The sequence below is a fragment of the Gopherus evgoodei genome, chromosome 4 (assembly GCF_007399415.2).
Source record: "Gopherus evgoodei ecotype Sinaloan lineage chromosome 4, rGopEvg1_v1.p, whole genome shotgun sequence".
Lineage (NCBI taxonomy): Eukaryota > Metazoa > Chordata > Testudines > Testudinidae > Gopherus > Gopherus evgoodei.
Window position 1 is genome coordinate 144,481,957 of NC_044325.1, and position 22,158 is coordinate 144,504,114.

Genomic DNA, 22,158 nt, shown 5'->3' on the forward strand with positions numbered 1-22,158 from the left:
TCTGGTTCAGTTAAAATTCTCTTTCCTCCCTGCAGTGCCTCAGTGTCCCTCTCCTCCAGCCATCGCCAACGGGAAGCCTAGCATCCAGGCCTCGGCTGTGTTCAACAGTGGAACGTCTGTAAATTACAGCTGTGAGCCCGGCTATTCCCTTACTGGGCAGGCATCTATTTATTGTACGGCATCAGGAGTGTGGAGCCCTCCCCCTCCTCGGTGTGAAGGTGCGTTCATGTTCTGTTACCTAGAACTAAGAGGAAGAAGCTTCTACCACAGGATTTTACATGAAAGACAAGGTCACCAGTGCAACAGAATTAATAGCAGAGAATTAAGCTCCATTTAGACACATGGTGAAAAAACTACTTTTGAAAATAAAGGTACGGTATGCACACTCTGTGCGCACATGCACAGATATACATCCATTAGGCAAATATTGGGGAAAAAAGCATCTGTCTGAAACCCTAAGCACACTTGACATGAATCACAATAACTGGAAACTATTATCCATGCTCCCCTCACACACACACACACACACACACACACACACACACACACACACACACACACACACACACACAGACGCACAAACCTCTGACCCCAATCCCTACCCTTGCTGCACGCTTAGTCAACAGAAAAGATTTGCCGTGAGTGCCTCAAAGGCCAACAGGCCTGTACTGTTTCAGAACAAGTACAAGGAGTAGATTCCAAAATGAGGCCCCTCACAAGGAGCTCTCCCACCAGCCCTGCTCTCTGTCACTGAGAGGGATCCATGTGGGGCCTTTGCTCACCACAAGAGGAGCAATACAGAACCTGGGGGATGTGGTTTTAAGCAATATACTGTTTGCACTTGAGACATTAAAAGCAGCTCCATAAACTGTCCTCAGAAAGTGGTATGGAGCTAGTTCAGAGCACAGGTACCAAAGGTCCACTGATCAGCACTGTTTGCCGGACAGACTGACACCATCTGCACCTTTTCCATTTCAGAGGTTCTCTGCATCGCCCCAGAAATCCAGAATGGAAGAAAGGTAGCTGGACATGGACCTGTCTATCGACACAGGGACACTGTTAGGTTTGAATGTGATCCTGGCTACACCCTGATTGGCAGCCGTCAGATTCAGTGCCAAGATGATAGAACCTGGGATCCTCCTGTTCCAGTCTGCATACAGAGTAAGTGTGAATCAAGGTTGACTGCTGGGTAACTGAGATGATCAACATCTGGTAGGGTTGTGCCTGGAGGATAAGAAATCAACTTCCTTTGAATCCTGGGGTCACTTTTCAGCTGTAAATGGAGAACATACAAATATCTGCCCACCCCTGATCTCTTGACTGTGCTTGTCACTGTGACAGCTGATTCCCTGCGTCCTGCCCTGCCCTGCCCTCCTGACAGACAGAGATCTGGCAATGCTGTGTCTCAGTGAGCTTCCTAAAGGTGTGAATGGAAACACAAATCAACAAAACTAATCCCTCTCTCAACAAATTCTATTTTGGATTCTTAAGGGAGATTTGTAGGAACAGAAAAGTAGCAGATTGAGAAAATCTGAGTTTGTGGGTGAAGGGTGAATCTAGGCAGGTGATATTTAATCTCTTTTTTTGTATGTGTTGCATCACTGGTGCAATGGAAGGTTTGATATAACTCGTGCATCCTGGGCTTTCCCCCATTCTGCCGACCAGCCTATTTTAAGCTCTTCTTGAACAGGATTCAGATTTTAAATGACATATTCTTCTTCCCCTCTCCCCCGTTAGCGTTGCCGTGTCCCCCACCTCCAGTCATTGTCAAAGGGAAGCACAATGCCAAGCCACTGGCAGCTTTCCCCAGTGGAACATATGTGAACTACAGCTGTGAACCCGACTACACCCTCCGTGGAGAGGCTTCGATCTATTGTACCACATCTGGAACGTGGAGCCACCCTTCTCCTCTATGTGAAGGTGAATGGATTTTTGGTTGGCTTCTTCCCTTTGGCTTTAAGTGTGTCCGTCACCCGACAGGATTTAAAATGAGAGAAAGAATGTTCACACACCCCAGCTACTATAACAAAATTCACAGCTGGGAATAGATTCCCCCAGGGAGACACATGGGGCTATAATCTGCTTGCACAAGAAGCTCAGTTGACTTCAGTGCAACTTGCGCACTGTTGCCGATGGAAGAGTGGAACAGTTCTCTGTGAGCACTGCCGAACAAGATTACAGTTGAAAGGATTTATAAAAGTATCAGCAGGAAGATGGAATAGTGTAAAAATACTAATGAAAATGAAGTTAAAGGCTCTGCAAAAGAAATGACTCTAACTCGCTCGCAGACTCTTAGGGCATGTCCACACATAGATGTTTCAGTGGTTTAACTAATGGTGTGAACCCAGAAACTTGCTGTTATTACAAAGGCAAATGTATCCTTATGAGGCAATTGAATTTGAAAATGTAAATGAAGGAAGCGGCACTGAGTGTGTTTCTCAGAACAATCTGAAAACTCACATGGTGGTACTCTGGGCGTGTACAAATTGCTAGATACAATGTGAAGACAGCGCTCATGATTGAGGCAGTGTGAGGAGTGGTTATTTTATATTCCCACATCTGCCATCAGTGTGGTGTGCTCGTCCTATAGCCTCAGCTGCTAAATTACAGTAAGAGATAACTTAAGTATCTTGAATCAATGGGCTGTTGTATCAAAGTTTGTGAAGGGCTTGGGTCCTTTGATAGATGATGCTATATGTGGATATTAATTCTGTTGGGCATTGCTGAACCTATAGAGTCATATGCTTTAAAGCCAGAAGCAACTATTGTGATTCTTCAGTCTTTTGCTGACAGTACTACTGAAAACTGGCACATTTTAGCATCCTGGGAGTATGGCAGCCCAAGGATGGATATTAAGACCAAAGATAAACAGGGCAGGTGCATATAGTGTTATAGTTGATTAGGAAATAGAGGTTATTCTGTCAGCACTGAGTTTGGCCCTGTGTGTATTTTTAGGTTCAGTCTTCAGCTGTGGATTTTCTTGTATTAGCATCTTTGTCTGAAGGTTTTCTTTCCCTCAGCTTTAATCCTAGTGTAACACCTGGAAGAATATTTGTAAAGCAGATCCGCGGTTGATTCTTTGTAACACTGTTGTCTTATCACCCTGTACCTGATGTGGTACATACCAGCATAGTAGTTATGGTTCTTTTTTCTCATGTGTATTTCATTTCTTCCTAGAGGGCTGTGGTGTCCCAACGAGGTTAAGCTTTGCTGAGCTGAAGAGCGAGTATAAAAATCAATCTTCCTTTCCTGTTGGGAAGACTATAAACTATACTTGCCGGCCTGGATACAGTAGACACCCGCGGATGCAATCCACTCTTACATGCCTTGAAAATCGAACGTGGTCAGAAGCATTTGCGTTCTGTAAAAGTAAATATCTTCATGGATTTTGTTTCTGTTGTTCAATAAAGGTCTTAGAGGCACTAGGTTGTGTCCATTCTGCAAAATGTAACATGTCCTTAAATACACGTCTACCTCGATATAATGCTGTCCTTGGGAGCCAAAAAATATTACTGTTTTATAGGTGAAACTGCATTATATCGAACTTGCTTTGATCCGCCAGAGTGCACAGCCCCACATTATATCGAAATTTGTGTTATATCAGGTCATGTAAATGCCTTCTTTGTGGAGTGTTTTCAATAGGGACAGATCCCTGGGATAATTGTTGCATGAAAGAGAGAAGCCTAATCCTAATCTTCTCTACCAGAGAAATCATGCGGTCATCCAGGAGAGCCAGAGAATGGCAAAGTTATTGTAACAGATATCCTCTTTGGGTCAACCGTCAACTTCACGTGTGAAGAAGGGTAAGTTTCAGACTGGCTGAGCTGGCTACTTCTGCCTAGCATGGAGCTGTGCAACCTAAATGGATATCCTCATATTCCCCCAACTCCTGAAAGCAGTTTACTCTTCCATACTAAACCACTCCATCTTCTTGGCTCAATCAATATCATTTTTATATGCAGGGAAAGATGGACTGGCATGTTTCCCTGTTTTCTTCATTCATGCTCTTCCGTTTGTAGTACAAACTTTAGTTACAATTTGGCCCGCTGAATGCTCTGCCTGCAGGTGCTAGGTGAGCACAGATGTCTCCTGCGAAGAGTAGGATCCAAGTGACCAGGGAAAACCCTGGAATCTCTCTTGGATTTACCTCTGGTTTGACATGGGAACAGTTCTTCTGAATAATTTGAAATGGCTGCCTTTCCTCAGGGCCATGCAGAGCAGGGGCTCCATGGCTAACTTTCAATCTATCTGCAAGGACAAACCCAGCTCGGAGAGCCGTCTGAGTTACAGCTTTGGGGATATGGTGTCAGAAGGGCTGTTGCCTGCCCCCTCCTTTGAAAGATTCAGACTGTGCTTCAGCGGCCTGAAAAGCAGAGGTCTGCAGGACTGGTTGGAACATCTGTAGGGAGTGTCACGTCTCTGTTGAAAAAGGAAGAATCTCTTCTCGCATAAAGTCCCATGTCACAGAAAACGGCCATAGCAGCTGCTGGTGCTGAACTCTAGACCCAGCTCTGCATTGTTTTATTCAGCAATATCTGTGCATATGGACCTGTGTGATGCGGTGGCTTATAGCACCTGGATGGGTTACGACTAGCATTAATGATTATCTCAACCTAGCCAGACCCCAGCTGGGGTCTGCCTGGCCCACAAAAACCTATCCACTCTAACACAAAAATTATAAAACCAAAATGGAGCAGGCATAATAATAATCCCCCAACAGCCTGCCCCGAAGTGTAGATGTTACTAGTTTGCATGTGGTTTGTGATTCCGTGGCAGGGAATGTCCCTGCTGATATGGTGAGGAGGACTTGAGGGCACAGGAAGAACATTTGGATCCTCTGGCTCAAAGAATGCCAGCTCATTGGGCCTACATAGGATTCTGTTCCATGGTTTAATTCTACAGGGGGCTGGGGAGTTCTGAGTTGGCGAAGAGCCTTTTCTCCTATGATCATCACTCAGTAGTTGGTATTGGTTCCCATCTGCTGTTGCTCGGGAGAAGAACTTCCCAAATAACTGAGCTTCCCAGGAGAACTCCTGCACCAAAGGACTAGGTAACAACTGATAACCCCCTCTGCTTAACTCCAGGCACCGGTTGATTGGACAGCCTTATAGACAATGTGAGATTTATGGCACGCGTGTTGCATGGAGTGGTGAAGTTCCCATTTGCGAGCGTAAGTAAATTACAAATATCGGTCCAGGTGCTAACGTGAGCACTTGTGTCTCTTATCTGCTTGCCTCTTAAATGTTAATAAACGGGTAGGGAAGCTTTATGATCCCCACTTTCGTGAGGGAGAACTGAGAAACAGAAATTAAGTGATGTACCCCTGGTGATATAGGGAATTGGTCAATAACAGAGCCAAAATTTTAATCCAGATCTCCAGATACCTTAACCACAAGAGCATCTTGGGTTGATAGGTGTGTGTGAAGGGGTTTTTATCCCCGGAAGACGTTTCTTGTTTCGTAAGAACTTAGTCTTTCTTTGACAAGTGAGTAAATGAAAAAGCTACTGACCTTAGTATGGCAGCAATGTTCATGTGTCTGATGAAGTGAGTATTCACTCACGAAAGCTTGTGCTCCAATACATCTATTAGTCTATAATGTGCCACAGGATTCTTTGTTGCTTTTTACAGATCCAGACTAACACGGCTACCCTGATGATACTTGCTACCAGGATGGTTATTGGCCTTTCTGCATTTTTAAATAAAGTAACAGGTGTGCCAGATAGGGATTTGTATTAATCCAAAATTAGACAAGAAGCTCATTACCTGCACTTCAAGGCATGCATGTGCCCTGGTAGTGTGGACACCAGTTTATTGTGCAGCAGGAAAATAGTGTGTTTTTCTGTGTTTGATTGGAATGGAACACCTTGATTTTAAAACAGTACACAGTGAAGTCCCTTCCTCAATAGAGTGTTATATAAAACTCCTCCTGAAAGCGTGGAGATGCCACACTTCCTGTATACTAGGCCAGTGGCTCTCAACCTTTCCAGACTACTGTACCCCTTTCAGCAATCTAATTTGTGTTGTGTACCCCTAAATTACACCTCACTTCAAATCTGCTTGCTTACTAAATGAGCCATAAAAATTAATAGCACACTACTACTGAAAAATTGCTTACTTTCTAATTTTTACCACATATAATTATAAAATAAATCAATGGGAATATAATGATTGTACTAATGTTTCAGTGTATAGTAGATAAAGCAGCATAAACAAGTCACTGTATGCATTTTTCATTTGTACTGACTTTGCTACTGCTTTTTATGTAGCTTGTTGTAAAACTAGGCAAATATCTAGATGAGTTGATTTATCATAGAATTGTGGGACTGGAAGGGACCTTGAGAGGTCATCTAGTGCTGTCCCGTGCACTCATGGCAGGACCAATTATTATCTAGACCATTCCTGACAGGTGTTTGTGTAACCTGCTTTTAAAAAATCCCCAATGACAGAGATTCCAAAAGCTCCTTAGGCAATTTATTCCAGGGCTTAACCACCCTGACAGTTAGGAAGTTTTACCTAATGTCCAACCTAAACCTCCCTTGCTGCAATTTAAGCCCATTGCTTCTTCTCCTATCCTAAGAGGTTAAGAAGAACAATTTTTCTCCCTCCTCCTTGTAACAACCTTTTATATACTTGAAAACTGTTGTCATGTCCTCTCTGTCTTCTCTTTTCCAGACTAAACAAACCCAATTTTTTCAATCTTCCCTCATAGGTCATGTTTTCTAGACCTTTAATCATTTTTGTTGCTCTTCTCTGGACTCTTTCCAGTTTGTTCACCCCCTTCCTGAAATGTGGCGGTGCACAGAACTGGACACAATACTCGAGCTGATAACTAATCAGCACAGAGTAGAGTGGAAGAATTACTTCTTATGTCTTGCTTACAACACTCCTGCTACTATATCCCAGAATGATGTTCGCTTTTTTTGCAACAGCGTTACACTGTTGATTCATATTTAGCTTGTGGTCCACTATCACCCCAGATCGCTTTTTGCAGTACTCCTTCCTAGGCAGACATTGCCCATTTTGTATGCGTGCAACTGATTGTTCCTTCCCAAGTGGAGTACTTTGCATTTGTCCTTATTTCATCCTGTTTACTTTAGGCCATTTCTACAGTTTGTCTAGAACATTTTGAATTTCAATCCTATCCTCCAAAGCACTTCCAACCCCTCCCAGCTTGGTATCGTCCACAACCGCAATAAGTGTACTCTCTATGTCATTATCTAAACCATTGATGAAGATATTGAACAGAACCGGACACGGAACTGATCTCTGCAGGACCCCACTTGTTATGTCCTTCCAGCATGTCTGTGAACCACTGACAACTACTTTCTGGGAACAGTTTTTCAACCACTTTTGCACCCACCTAATGGTAGCTCCATCTAGGTTGCATTTCCTTAGTTTCTTTATGAGAAGGTCATGTGAGAAAGTATCAAAAGCTTTACATAAAGTCAAGATATACCACATCTACCGCTTCCACCCCATCCACAATGCTTCTTATCCTTCAAAAAAAGTTATCAGGTTGGTCTGACACGATTTGTTCTTGACAAATCCATGATGGCTGTTACTTATTACCTTATTATCTTCTCGATGTTTGCAAATTGATTGCTTAATTATTTGCTCCATTATCTTTCCGGGTGTAGAAAGTTAAGATGACTGGTCTGTAATTCCCTGGGTTGTCCTTATTTCCCTTTTTATAGATGAGCACTATATTTGCCCCTTTCCAGTCTTCTGGAATCTCTCCTGTCTTCCATGACCTTTCAAAGATAATTGCTAATGGTTCAGATATCTCCTGAGTCAGCTCCTTGAGAATTCTAGGATGCATTTCATCACGCTCTGGTGACTTGAAGACATCTAATTTATCTAAGTAGTTTTTAACTACTTCTTTCCCTATTTTAGCCTCTTCTGATCCTACCTCATTTTCACTGGTATTCACAATGTTAGATGTTCAATCACCACCAACCTTCTTGGTGAAAATGGAAACAAAGTCGTCATTAAGCACCTCTGTCATTTCCACATTTTCTGTTATTGTTTTTCCCCCTTCGTTGAGTAATGGTCCTATCTTGTCCTTGGTCTTCCTCTTACTGCTAATGTATTTATGGAAAGTTTTCTTGTTACCCTTTACATCTCTAGCTAGTTTGATCTCATTTTGTGCCTTGGCCTTACTAATTTTGTCCCTACATACTTGTGTTATTTATTTATATTCGTCCTTTGTAATTTGAGCTATTTTCCACTTTTTGTAGGACTCTTTTTTTTATTTTTTATTTCTAGATCATTGAAGATCTCCTGGGCAAGCCAGAGTGATCTCTTGCCATACTTCCTATCTTTCCTATGCACTGGGATAGTTTGCTCTTGTGGCCTTAATAATGTCTCTCTGAAAAACTGTTAACTGTCTTCAGTTGTTTTTCCCCTTAGACTTGCTTCCCCTGGGATCATACCTACCAACTACCTGAGTTTGCTACAGTCTGCCTTCTTGAAATCCATTATCTTTATCTTTATTTATCCCAGGAAAACTTCAGTGTACCCCTGGTTGAGAACCACTGTACTAGCAAATGTCTCTGAGAAACAAAGGTTGTCATTTTCTGGGACAGAGAAGTGAAAGTAGCCCATGAAAGGGCAGTCTCAAACTACAGGTAGAGAACAGTAGTGAGATAAGTTCCCTTACTTCTGTGAATAGCTTCTGTTGTTAATCAACCATGAACCAGTCTACTCATCAGTAAGACAGTAAAATGTTATTAAAGCTAATCTTAAAAAAGTTATATAATACATAGGTTGGGAAAAGAGTGTCTGTACCTCTGGGTATAGTACTTAGATTATCCACAAATATAAAGTTAATTTTTAAAAGTCATATGACACATGATCAGCAATAACCCAAATTTAGGTGAATTGATTTAACAATAGAGTTTAGATACTCAAATCTGAATACTGGGATACATCACTCATGAAAGTTGCACATAGATTTGGTTGTGGAAAGCAAAATATATCAATGAGTGGAGATTGTCCCTCTGTAATTGAGAATTCGGTTGGTTGTCCATTTAGAAAATACAATGCATGAGGAAAGTATTTCAGTTACTTTCCTGACTGTGCTTCTCATCGGCACTCCAGCTCATCCCTCCTGCTATTGCCAATGTCCAGTGACATGTTCTGTGTAGATGTCCCTTGACCGACCATGCGTTGCTGCATCAGCCGAGAGTAGTAATGACCGATTCTGCATTATCTCAGCACTCTCTCGTTACTGGGGTCCATGTGCCTAAAGCTCTGATGATCAGTGCATGTGTCTGGCCAATTAGCTCGTGTCTTAGTAAATCACTTTGGTGAGTTATGTAACTTCAGTGCCCAATCAACTGAGACATCCCTGGGCCATCTCTTGTTGGGCTAGATCATTCTAGTGGTTTCATAGCTAGTGCACCTCATTTTCTTTAGCAGATCAAGTAACTGGAGTTGCTTCCTTTCCAGTATGAATTCAAAATATCTTGTGTCTCTCCAGGTATTCCGTGTCTTCCGCCTCCTGACATCCCCAATGGAAGACACACTGGAGTGATAATGGATGTCTTCTCTTACGGATCAGTTGTAACCTACAAATGTGACAGTGGTTACCCACTCACTGGAGAGGCCTCTATTCACTGTACAACCAAGGACGGGCTAAATGGAGAGTGGAGTGCGCGTCCCCCTCGTTGTGGAGGTGAGTTTTGAATGAGCGTAGGCCTCCCAGCCCTGCCCTTTTACGTATAGAAAGTCCAGGTTCAGACAAACCCACAAATGTGAGACTCCAGTTAAATCCCTGCACTTAGTGTGCCTTCCCGTGGCAACATCTCCACAAGATTTCCGTGATTCATGTTAGACAGGGAGTGAATAGCTCCAGAGCAGGGCTGAAGATTTGAGGTGGAAACTGGTACCTTTGGATGCACCCGTAGAGCAGCTCTGTTAGCAGAGCAGCTAGGCTCACAGGTGAATAGGAATGCTGTTAAATGTCTTTAACCCTAGTGGCAAAGGGTGACACTGGGGAATGTTAGTCGAGGAGCTGGTGGGTTTAAGATTCTAGATTGCATGCCCAGGCCACTGTCCTAGGTGCTCTGCACCCCAAGCAGATGGCTCTAAGAAACCCTAATCCAATGACATAGGTGACCATGTATGGCACTGGGATATTTGTGTTAATTTGTGCAGGAAGGAACTGAGGGATGAGAGGCTGTGTGTGCCTGTGTTGAATATGTGTGCTGGTTGTGTTGTGCGGGTGGTTGTTCCGATTTGTGTCTGCAGGTGACGAGGGAGTGGTGTGTGCTGCAGGGAGAGGCTATTTTGTGTGTGGTGATTGCAGTGTGTGGGTGGTTTGGAAGAACTGCAGCAGTTGGGCCAAAGAATCCACTCTCTATGCAGTCCCCTCACACCACTGACCCATTCCAACAGCAAGGGTTAACTTATTTCTGACATCACATTGGTCTGGCGCTGTTGGCATAGCTAGACGCACAGCTTACTGTATTTTCAAGTGGGAATAATATAGGCTCGTGCAACAAGTTACAGGGTAAAGTCTAAACATGGCTTGAGAGCTGAGTAGGGTGGGGAGATTTTTTTTCTTCCTCTCTGGCCCTGTTTCACCTAAAGCATTTCTTTTTCAGAGGTTAGATGCCCAGCCCCGCAGATCCGGAATGGAAGAAGAGTATCTGATGACAGACATGTCTATTCGTATAAAGACAATGTTACCTTTGTGTGTGATCCTGGCTACACCATGAAGGGTGACAGTCTGAGTCAGTGCCAAACTGATGACACGTGGGATCCACCTTTGCCGGTCTGTGAGCTAGGCAAGTGTCAAAACTCTGATTTGCTCTTATTATGCATCTAGAAATAGGTTTCCCTTCTGTCTGACCTGTGAGCACCTCCAACACTAACCCAGTCTGGATCTGTCCTGCCTGATGCTCACCTCAAATCAGGAGACTTTACAGACTGGTTTGATGGGAGAAGTGGATGGTCCCAATTGTTAGGAACAGACCCAGAACTTTGTCCCTTCTGTTTGCTGCAATCCTTGTTCTTCCCCATAATGCATTTAGCGGTTATAATTCCTCAAACTGCACCAGCTGTGAGAAGTGACCCAAGCTGGCAAGAGCTGTGGGTCTGCGGAGGGGAATTTCTGTAACTTAAAGGTGAAAGCAGAGCACTTTTATCTTCCTCTGCTCAGGATCCTCATGTCTGTCCCTCATGTCTTGAAATGGGAACTGGAAGTGATTTAGAATATGATTTTCAATTACTTCTTGGTCCACCGCAGCATTTGCAGGTACTTCTGCTTCCTCTGCTGTATTTCACAATTAACCTGAAATTTCTATCAATTTTGAGCAATCCTTCCAGTAACTTCACACATTTTTCACTCTTCCTTTGGATGTGGAATACGACCCTCTCGTTCCTACATACTGAATGATCATGAACTAACTTTTATTTTTCCCCCAAAACTGGTCTTGCAGTCAACCTCTTTTCTATAATGGGGTGGGGATGAGATTGTTACAAACAAGGCTGGCTCTAACTTTTTTGCCATCCCAAGCGAAAAAGAAGAGTGGCGCCCTGCCGTATCCCGCCCTCCCCCGAGCACCACGCCGCCCGAAGTCCCACCCCTGAGCGCCGCACAAGCCCTCGCCCCCCCAGCGAAGTGCCGCCTGAAGCCTCCGCCCCACCTCCGAGCCCCACGCCAAGCCCCCTTCCCCCCAGCACCGCACTGCTCGAAGCCCCGCCTCCTGAGCGCCACACCACACAACCCCCCGAGAGCCGCGCCGCACCAAGCCCCGCCCCCTCCGAGCGGCACGCTGCCCAAAGCCCCGCCCCCCCGAGCACCAGGCCACACCAAGCCCCCCCTCTGAGCTCCGCGCCGCACCAGACCCCTGCTCCCCCAGTGCGCCCCTGCCGGAAGCCCCGCCCTCAAACACCGTGCCGCCGAAACAAACAAAAAAACCCCTCCAGTGCTGCCCCCAATGAACCCCCCCCAAAAAAAGAGCGCCGCCCCACCCCAAAGTGCTGCCCCAAATACGTGCTTGGTTGGCTGGTGCCTGGAGCCAGCCCTGGTTACAAATGAGTAAAAGATTCAGAAAAGCAGTAGGCTGTTAATATTTGCAATGTAACACACTAAATAGCTACCCTAAATTGTCAAGTGATTTTTGGTTGCCCAAAATATGAATCTTAAAACGGCCTGCTTTTAATTCTGACTGATGAGTGTTTGTAAATTACCATTATGATCCTCACTACTCCCTTTTTGGGGAGGCATCATTTTCTTGTTCAGCATCTGGAGCTTGGAGCAACCCCCACCCTCAATGTGAAGATGTGTTTCTGTTCTGTTTCCTGCTTCCCTTTGCCTTGCTCGGTGCGTCAGACATGTAAAAGGATTTAAACTGAGACCACAAGAACTTTGAGACAAGCCACCAATTCAGCAAATTCCACAGCTGGAGACTAAACTTCCAGTGAGAGAGACAGGCCAAGAGGAGCTTCTTTAACTTCAGTGGAATTGCATCTACTTGTACCAGTGGTGAATGGTTCTGCACTTGCAACTGGGTAATGGTCATGCTGAAAGAATTGACGCAGGTGTCAAGAGGATGTCAGAGTGTAGAAATACTTATGAAATTGAAGCCAAAGAATTGTTAAAGGAAATGGCTCAGTGGGTAAACTGCCCATTCCATCCTGCACGTGTGTTAGTCTAAAGGGTTTGTTATGCTTTCCCTTTCAGTGACATGCGTAAGCCCAGAAGTGGAGAATGGCAGAACAAATGGGGTACAGCCTACCTACAGACCCAGAGACATCGTTGTGTTTGAATGCGACCCTGGTTACACCTTGAGCGGTAGCCCCGAGACTCGGTGCCAAGATGATGGTAGATGGGATCCTCCTGTCCCTGTCTGTGAAAGAAGTAAGTTTGATTAAGGTTTTGGTGGTGGATTATCTTTGATCCCATTGTGATGAGCAAGATCTGGGAGGGCTGAGCGTCGAGGCCAAAAGGATTTTGGGATTAGTTTGAGATCTGAAAAAGAGAATTCAAATATCTGTGTAGCTATCACAGTGTTTCCTATGCTCCTTTCCATAGTTTCTGGGTTTATCCACTCTCCAAGAAAATCCCTGAAGAACTGAATCCTGGCCAGGTTTGCCCACCTAACCCCCCTCCTATACAACCAATGAATCATCCCAAAGTGGTGGGATTCCCAAAGTAAACCCAAAATATACAGTGGAAATAGCCCTTAAAGCCTTACTAAGATGACTGGGAACTTGTCTGTGGGTGTCAAGAAGTATGATTGTGTCATCATGCTTTACAGGTATTTGGGGGCTGTGAATGAGGTGGAGGGAATGGAGGTAGGTCACTTTACGCCAGCTGTGCTTTAGCCTCACTGCTCTTGTGTTGGGCACGATTCAATATGCACATGAGGATCTTTTTCTTCTAAAGATTAGCCAGCATGAGCTCTGGTTCAGTTAAAATTCTCTTTCCTCCCGGCAGTGCCTCAGTGTCCCTCTCCTCCAGCCATCGCCAACGGGAAGCCTAGCATCCAGGCCTCGGCTGTGTTCAACAGTGGAACGTCTGTAAATTACAGCTGTGAGCCCGGCTATTCCCTTACTGGGCAGGCATCTATTTATTGTACGGCATCCGGAGTGTGGAGCCCTCCCCCTCCTCGGTGTGAAGGTGCGTTCATGTTCTGTTACCTAGAATTAAGAGGAAGAAGCTTCTACCACAGGATTTTACATGAAAGACAAGGTCACCAGTGCAACAGAATTAATAGCAGAGAATTAAGCTCCATTTAGACACATGGTGAAAAAATGACTTTTGAAAATAAAGGTACGGTATGCACACTCTGCACCTCTGTGCGCACATGCACAGATATACATCCATTAGGGAAATATTGGGGAAAAAAGCATCTGTCTGAAACCCTAAGCACACTTGACATGAATCACAAAAACTGGAAACTATTATCCATGCTCCCCTCACACACACACACACAGACGCACAAACCTCTGACCCCAATCCCTACCCTTGCTGCACGCTTAGTCAACAGAAAAGATTTGCAGTGAGTGCCTCAAAGGCCAACAGGCCTGTACTGTTTCAGAACAAGTGCAAGGAGTAGATTCCAAAATGAGGCCCCTCACAAGGAGCTCTCCCACCAGCCGTGCTCTCTGTTACTGAGAGGGATCCATGTGGGGCCTTTGCTCACCACAAGAGGAGCAATACAGAACCTGGGGGATGTGGTTTTAAGCAATATACTGTTTGCACTTGAGACGTTAAAAGCAGCTCCATAAACTGTCCCCAGAAAGTGGTATGGAGCTAGTTCAGAGCACAGGTACCAAAGGTACGCTGATCAGCACTGTTTGCCGGACAGACTGACACCATCTGCACCTTTTCAGTTTCAGAGGTTCTCTGCATCGCCCCAGAAATCCAGAATGGAAGAAAGGTAGCTGGACATGGACCTGTCTATCGACACAGGGACACTGTTAGGTTTGAATGTGATCCTGGCTACACCCTGATTGGCAGCCGTCAGATTCAGTGCCAGGATGATAGAACCTGGGATCCTCCTGTTCCAGTCTGCATACAGGGTAAGTGTGAATCAAGGTTGACTGCTGGGTAACTGAGATGATCAACATCTGGTAGGGTTGTGCCTGGAGGATAAGAAATCAACTTCCTTTGAATCCTGGGGTCACTTTTCAGCTGTAAATGGAAAACATACAAATATCTGCCCACCCCTGATCTCTTGACTGTGCTTGTCACTGTGATAGCTGATTCCCTGCGTCCTTCCTTGCCCTCCTGACAGACAGAGATCTGGCAATGCTGTGTCTCACTGAACTTCCTAAAGGTGTGAATGGAAACACAAATCAACAAAACTCATCCCTCTCTCAACAAATTCTATTTTGGATTCTTAAGGGAGATTTGTAGGAACAGAAAAGTAGCAGATTGGGAAAATCTGAGTTTGTGGGTGAAGGGTGAATCTAGGCAGGTGATATTTAATCTCTTTTTTTTGTATGTGTTGCATCACTGGTGCAATGGAAGGTTTGATATAACTCGTGCATCCTGGGCTTTCCCCCATTCTGCCGACCAGCCTATTTTAAGCTCTTCTTGAACAGGATTCAGATTTTCACTGACGTATTCTTCTTCCCCTGTCCCCCGTTAGCGTTGCTGTGTCCCCCACCTCCGGTCATTGTCAAAGGGAAGCACAATGCCAAGCCACTGGCAGCTTTCCCCAGTGGAACATATGTGAACTACAGCTGTCAACCCAACTACGCCCTCCGTGGAGAGGCTTCGATCTATTGTACCACATCTGGAACGTGGAGCCACCCTTCTCCTCTATGTGAAGGTGAATGGATTTTTGGTTGGCTTCTTCCCTTTGGCTGTAAGTGTGTCCGTCACCCGACAGGATTTAAAATGAGAGAAAGAATGTTCAGACACACCAGCTACTATAACAAAATTCACAGCTGGGAATAGATTCCCCCAGGGAGACACATGGGGCTATAATCTGCTTGCATAAGAAGCTCAGTTGACTTCAGTGCAACTTGCGCACTGATGCCGATGGAAGAGTGGAACAGTTCTCTCTGAGCACTGCCGAACAAGATTACAGTTGAAAGGATTTATAAAAATATCAGCAGGAAGATGGAATAGTGTAAAAATACTAATGAAAATGAAGTTAAAGGCTCTGCAAAAGAAATGACTCTAACTCCCTCGCAGACTCTTAGGGTATGTCCACACATAGATGTTTCAGTGGTTTAACTAATGGTGTGAACCCAGAAACTTGCTGTATTTACAAAGGCAAATGTATCCTTATGAGACAATTGAATTTGAAAATGTAAATGAAGGAAGCGGCACTGAATGTGTTTCTCAGAACAATCTGAAAACTCACATGGTGGTACTCTGGGTGTGTACAAATTGCTAGATACAATGTGAAGACAGCACTCATGATTGAGGCAGTGTGACGAGTGGTTATTTTATATTCCCACGTCTGCCATCAGTGTGGTGTGCTCGTCCTATAGCCTCAGCTGCTAAATTACGGTAAGAGATAACTTAAGTATATTGAGTCAATGGGCTGTTGTATCAAAGTTTGTGAAGGGCTTGGGTCCTTTGATAGATGATGCTATATGTGGATATTAATTCTGTTGGGCATTGCTGAACCTATAGAGTCATATGCTTTAAAGCCAGAAGCAACTATTGTGATTCTTCAGTCTTTTGCTGACATACAACTGAAAACTGGCACATTTTAGCATCCTGGGAGTATGGCAGCCCAAGGATGGATATTAGGACCAAAGATAAACAGGGCAGGTGCATATGGTGTTTTAGTTGATTAGGAAATAGAGGTTATTCTGTCAGCACTGAGCTTGGCCCTGTGTGTATTTTTAGGTTCAGTCTTCAGCTGTGGATTTTCTTGTATTAGCATCTCTGTCTGAAGGTTTTCTTTCCCTCAGCTTTAATCCTAGTGTAACACCTGGAAGAATATTTGTAAAGCAGATCCGCGGTTGTTTCTTTGTAACACTGTTGTCTTATCACCCTGTACCTGACGTGGTACATACCAGCATAGTAGTTATGGTTCTTTTTTCTCATGTGTATTTCATTTCTTCCTAGAGGGCTGTGGTGTCCCAACGAGGTTAAGCTTTGCTGAGCTGAAGAGCGAGTATAAAAATCAATCTTCCTTTCCTGTTGGGAAGACTATAAACTATACTTGCCGGCCTGGATACAGTAGACACCCGCGGATGCAATCCACTCTTACATGCCTTGAAAATCGAACGTGGTCAGAAGCATTTGTGTTCTGTAAAAGTAAATATCTTTATGGATTTTGTTTCTGTTGTTCAATAAAGGTCTTAGAGGCACTAGGTTGTGTCCATTCTGCAAAATGTAACATGTCCTTGAATACACCTCTACCTCGATATAATGCTGTCCTTGGGAGTCAAAAAATCTTACCGCTTTATAGGTGAAACTGCATTGTATCAAACTTGCTTTGATCCGCCAGAGTGCACAGCCCTACGTTATATCCAAATTTGTGTTATATCAGGTCATGTAAATGCCTTCTTTGTGGAGTGTGTTAAATAGGGACAGATCCCTGGGATAATTGTTGCATGAAAGAGAGAAGCCTAATCCCAGTCTTCTTCTCTACCAGAGAAATCATGCGGTCATCCAGGGGAGCCAGAGAATGGCAGAGTTATTGTAACAGATGTCCTCTTTGGGTCAACCGTCAACTTCACATGTGAAGAAGGGTAAGTTTTTCAGATTGCCTGAGCTGGCTACTTCTGCCTAGCATGGAGCTATGCAACCTAAATGGATATCCTCATATTCCCCCAACTCCTGAAAGCAGTTTACTCTTCCATACTAAACCACTCCATCTTCTTGGCTCAATCAATATCATTTTTATATGCAAGGAAAGATGGATTGGCATGTTTCCCTGTTTTCTTCATTCATGCTCTTCCGTTTATTGTACAAGCTTTAGTTACAATTTGGCCACCTGAATGCTCTGCCTGCAGGTGCTAGGTGAGCACAGATGTCTCCTGTGGAGAGTAGGATCCAAGTGACCCAGGAAAACCTTGGAATCTCTTGGATTTTACCCCTGCTTTGACGGGAGAACAGTTCTTCTTCTGAATATTTGGAAAAGGCTGTTTTCCTTTACAGAGTTGGGTGGAAGGGTTTTCACTGACTAACTGCCCACCTGCTAGACTGATGAGGTGTCTCCAAGGGAAATCCTGCTGGGAAAGGTGCCTGAGTGAGAGCGCTGCGGATACGGTGGCAGAAGAGGGCGTCACTTGCCCTCTCTATTTGAAGACTAGGACTGTGCTTTAGGGGTCTGAGAAACAATGGTCTGCAGCTGTACTGCTGGCTTGTGTCCTTGTAGAGTGTGTCATGTGGGGGCGAAAGGGAATCTCAAGCTTTTAGACCCCAGCTGAGTCTGCCTGGCCCACACCCACAGAAATGGATCTCATCTATCATGAGAAAATCAAGCCCCCTCTTGGCAACCTGCCTGAAAGTGCCAGGGGAAACTGCTGTAATGCTGTTACTAGTTTGCCTGTGGCTTGTGGTTCAGAATGATCCAGCTGATGTGGTGAGGAGGACTTGAGGACACAAGAAGGAGATTTGGATCCCGTGGCCCAAAGAATAGCAGCTCATTGGTCCTACGTAGTCTTCTGTACCAGAGATTAATTCTACAAGGGGCTGGGGAGTTCAGCTCTGGCAAGGAGCGTTTCTCCTGTGATGGTCACTCAAAAGTCTATGGTGTTGATCCCCACCTGCTGTGACTGGGGAGAAGAGCTTCCCAGAAGAACTGAGCTTCACAGTAAAGCTCAAACACCAAAGAAATAGGTAACAACTGATAACCCCCTCTGCCTAACTCCAGGCACCGGTTGATTGGACAGCCTTACAGACGATGTGAGATTTCTGGCACGCGCGTTGCATGGAGTGGTGATATTCCCATTTGTGAGCGTAAGTAGGTCACAGCTGTCTGTTGAGGGGCTTAGGTGTCCCCCCCCCTCCTGTGAATATCTCACAAATGTGAATAAACAGATATGGAAGAATTATGATCCCTGCCCTGGAAAGTCTCACTTGAGGCACAGAGTGGTTACCTGATATATCATTTAGGGAGTCAGTCTGTAAGAGAGCCAAAACTGAAGCCCAGGTATCCTGAGTCCAATGCCAGTATCTTAAGAATGAGACCATATTGAAGGGGGGTTATATCTAAGAGAGAAATGTGTTTAAGTTCCTGGCAATCAGATTTTGGTCTGAGTAACTGCCAAAGGCATTCAACTTGATAAAATACCCCCACCAAGGTAGTTATTGGCCCTTCTGGATTTCCAAGTAGCGTAACAGGTTTACCTGATACCCACTTATATTAATCCAAAACCAGAGATGGAGTTCATTACCTGTGCTTTAAGGCATTCACATGCCCTGGCGTGTTCACCACCTTTATGGTGCAACAGGAAAATCGTGTTTTTAAACACCTGATAGGTATGCAACAGGTTCATCTTAAAACAGTCCATATGAAGGAAGGTGTAGACCATTCAGATGTTATCCTAGTAAGTCACTTTTGTGGTTTGCAGACCATCAGTGCTCAAGAGAATTGGGTATAATTACCCATGGTGCATTAACTGTCGGCCTTGCTCATTCTAGTGGTTTCATAGCTAAGGCTCCCAAATTTCTTTATCAGATCAAATAACTGGAGCTGCTTCTCTACTAGTATTGATTCTAAAATACACTCTCCTGTGTCTCTCCAGGTATTCCGTGTCTTCCGCCTCCAGACATCCCCAATGGAAGACGCACATTAATGAAAAACTTCTTTTATGGGTCAGCTGTAACCTACAAATGTAACAGTGGTTACCCACTCATTGGTGAAGCCTCTATTCACTGCACAACTGAGGACGGGCTAAATGGAGTGTGGAGTGCGCGTCCCCCTCGTTGTGGAGGTAGGGTTTGTGTAGGTGAAAAGACCCTCCCTGCTCTGCTGTTCCATGTATAGAAAGTCCAGGTTCAGACAAACCCACAAAAGTGAGACTCCAGTTAAATTCCAGTGTAAAGGTCTTTAACAGCCTTAATAGAAGTTGTGACCCTACATGGGCTCCTTTATGGGTGCATCGTGGCACCAGTTTCCATCTCAAATCTTTAGCTCCGCTCCAGAGCTATTCAGTCTCCACATTCCAGATGTGGTACAATAGATCGAAGCCTCTCCACGGAGGGCGTAGTCGGGTTCACAGCTGTAGTTCACATACGTTCCACTGGGGAAAGCTGCCAGCGGCTTGGCATTGTGCTTCCCTTTGACAATGACCGGAGGTGGGGGACACGGCACTGGGGGAGACTGCCCATGGCAACATCTCCACGAGATTTTCTAGAATTCATGTCAGAGACTGAATAGCTCTGGAGCGGAGCTAAAGATTTGAGATGGAAACTGGTGCCACGATGCACCCATAAAGGAGCCCATGTAGGGTCACAACTTCTATTAAGGCTGTTAAAGACCTTTAATCCTAGCCACAGGGGAATAAAAGTGGGGGATGTTATGGTAGCCCTCTATTTCCCATTAGCATGGGGATTTCTGTTCTTGGCATTTGAAGGGACAACTGAATGCACATCAGAAAAATCTTCCTTAAAAAGAAAAAGACTTAATCCTGCGAGATCTCTGTCTGTGGAACTTGCATAGTGTTTAGTAGTAGTTCCATCAGCGTGGATGCAAAGTCTACCCCCCTGTGAGTGAAGGACACAGGCTTGCTGGTGCAGTGGATAATGGGGTAGGGTGAAGCTGTGTTAGTCCCAAACACTTGACCTCTTATTACGAATGCACTTGGGATAAAGATAAGCCAGATTTGTAGAATTTTATATTTGAAGGAGTTTGGTGGACAGGCTGAAAGATGCTGGCACTTCTAATGGTAATGAAGAGAGGGTACATTGCTGGGAGCACCAGGTTCCTAAAGCATCTCGGACTTGACAGTGCAGATTGTTGAGCTCCCTCAATGTCAGTGGGTGTGAAGGCCCTTGGTTCCTTGTAGGACTGAGCTCCTTGACTTTACCCTGGGGGTAAGCCCATGTCTTGGAGATTTGTGCCCTGGTCACACCTTGAGGAGAGAACACTTGCAGAGTTGCTATGAAGGAACCTACGCTGTTACCAGTGTATCTCCATCTCCTTCTCTCAGGGTGGCCCTCCACATTTCCCACAACGGTCTGTATTTTCAAGTAGGAATAATATAGGCTAGTGCCTGAGATTGAAGCCAAAGCCCGAGCCTCTCTGCCTGGGGCCGAAGTCAAAGTCTGAATCCCACTGCCCAAGAGTTTCAGCCCTGGGTGGCTGGGCTCAGGTCACAGGCCCCCTACCTGGGGCTGAAGCTCTTGGGGTATGGCTCCCCTGCCTGGGGCGCTGGGGTTCATGCTTTGCCTTTGGTTCCCCTGTCTGGGACGGCAGGGGTTGGGCAGGCTCAGACTTTGTTCCCCTTCCCGGGTCATATAGCAATTTTTGTTGTCAGAAGGGGGTCCTGGTGTAAGGAAGTTTATGAACCCCTGGGCTAGTGCAACAAGTTATGGAAGTGTAAAAAAGGCTGGAGAGCTGCGTAGGCTGCAGGAATTTTTTTCTTCTTCTCTGGCCCTGTGTTTCAGCTAAAGCATTTCTTTTTCAGAGGTTAGATGTCCAGCCCCACAGATCCAGAATGGAAGAAGAATATCTGGTGACAGACATGTCTATTCATATAAAGACAGTGTTACCTTTGAGTGCGATCCCGGCTACACCATGAAGGGTCACGGGTTGAGTGAGTGCCAAACTGATGACACGTGGGATCCACCTTTGCCGGTCTGTGAGCCAGGCAAGTGTCAAAACTCTGATTTGTTCATATTATTGATCTAGAAACAAGTTTCCCTTCTGTCTGATCTGTGAGCATCTCCAACACTAACCCAGTCTGGAACTGTCCTACCTGATGCTTACCTCAAATCAAGAGACTTGACAGACTAGTTTGAGGGGAGAGGTGGACAGTCCCAATAGACAGTAAGAGACCTAGAGAGTAAGAAACGAACCAGGTTGGGGGCAGTGCTGGCAGGGCTCTGAGAGCAGTGGGGATGCCAGATGAGTAACTTTATCCTTTTTGTTTGCTGCAATCCTTGTGCTTTCCCACAATGCATTGGGGGGTCAGGATTCCTCAAACTGCACCAGCTGCAAGAAGTGACCCAGAGGGGCAAGAGCCATGGGTCTGCCTGAGGACGAATTTCTTTAACCCTACTTAAAGGTGAAAGCAGGGCACTTTTATCTTCCTCTGCTCAGGATCCTTGTGTCTGTCCCATCTTGAAATGGGAACTGGAAGTGGTTTATATTCAATAACTTCTTGGTCCACCGCAGCTTTTGCAGGAACTTCTGCTTCCTCAGCTGAATTTCACAATTTGTATCAATTATGAGCAGTCCTTCCAGTAACTGCACATGCTTTTCACTCTTCCTTTGGAGGTGGAATATGACCCTCTAGTTCCTGCATGCTGAATACTCATGGAACCATTTTTTCTTTTTCCCCCTCACACTGGTCTTTCAGTCAAGCTCTTTTCTATAATGGGATGGGGACGAGATTGTTACATATGAGTTAGAGTCATAAAAAGCTATAGGTAGTAAGTACTTGCAATGTAACACACTAAATAGCGAGCCTATATTGTCCAGTGATTTTTGGTTGTCCAACCTGAGATGCTTTAAAGGAGCCTGATTTTTTTTCTTGAGTGATGACTGTCTATAAATTCTCAT

At 44.9% G+C, this 22,158-nt stretch overlaps 1 protein-coding gene across 3 annotated transcripts in view; it reads left to right on the top strand.

Moving 5' to 3' along the window:
• LOC115650943 (complement receptor type 1-like) overlaps positions 1-22,158 on the top strand; it is a 57,008-nt gene that overhangs the window by 599 nt on the left and 34,251 nt on the right. For all 3 annotated transcript variants that reach the window (XM_030561634.1, XM_030561635.1, XM_030561636.1), the window contains exons 2-18: positions 36-218; positions 979-1,161; positions 1,738-1,920; positions 3,178-3,369; positions 3,707-3,803; positions 5,085-5,170; positions 9,483-9,677; positions 10,609-10,791; positions 12,693-12,869; positions 13,449-13,631; positions 14,354-14,536; positions 15,109-15,291; positions 16,548-16,739; positions 17,080-17,176; positions 18,304-18,389; positions 19,178-19,366; positions 21,062-21,244. In XM_030561634.1, the coding sequence (XP_030417494.1) occupies positions 36-218; positions 979-1,161; positions 1,738-1,920; positions 3,178-3,369; positions 3,707-3,803; positions 5,085-5,170; positions 9,483-9,677; positions 10,609-10,791; positions 12,693-12,869; positions 13,449-13,631; positions 14,354-14,536; positions 15,109-15,291; positions 16,548-16,739; positions 17,080-17,176; positions 18,304-18,389; positions 19,178-19,366; positions 21,062-21,244 (2,775 nt within the window). The remainder of the gene's footprint in view (positions 1-35; positions 219-978; positions 1,162-1,737; positions 1,921-3,177; positions 3,370-3,706; positions 3,804-5,084; positions 5,171-9,482; positions 9,678-10,608; positions 10,792-12,692; positions 12,870-13,448; positions 13,632-14,353; positions 14,537-15,108; positions 15,292-16,547; positions 16,740-17,079; positions 17,177-18,303; positions 18,390-19,177; positions 19,367-21,061; positions 21,245-22,158) is intronic.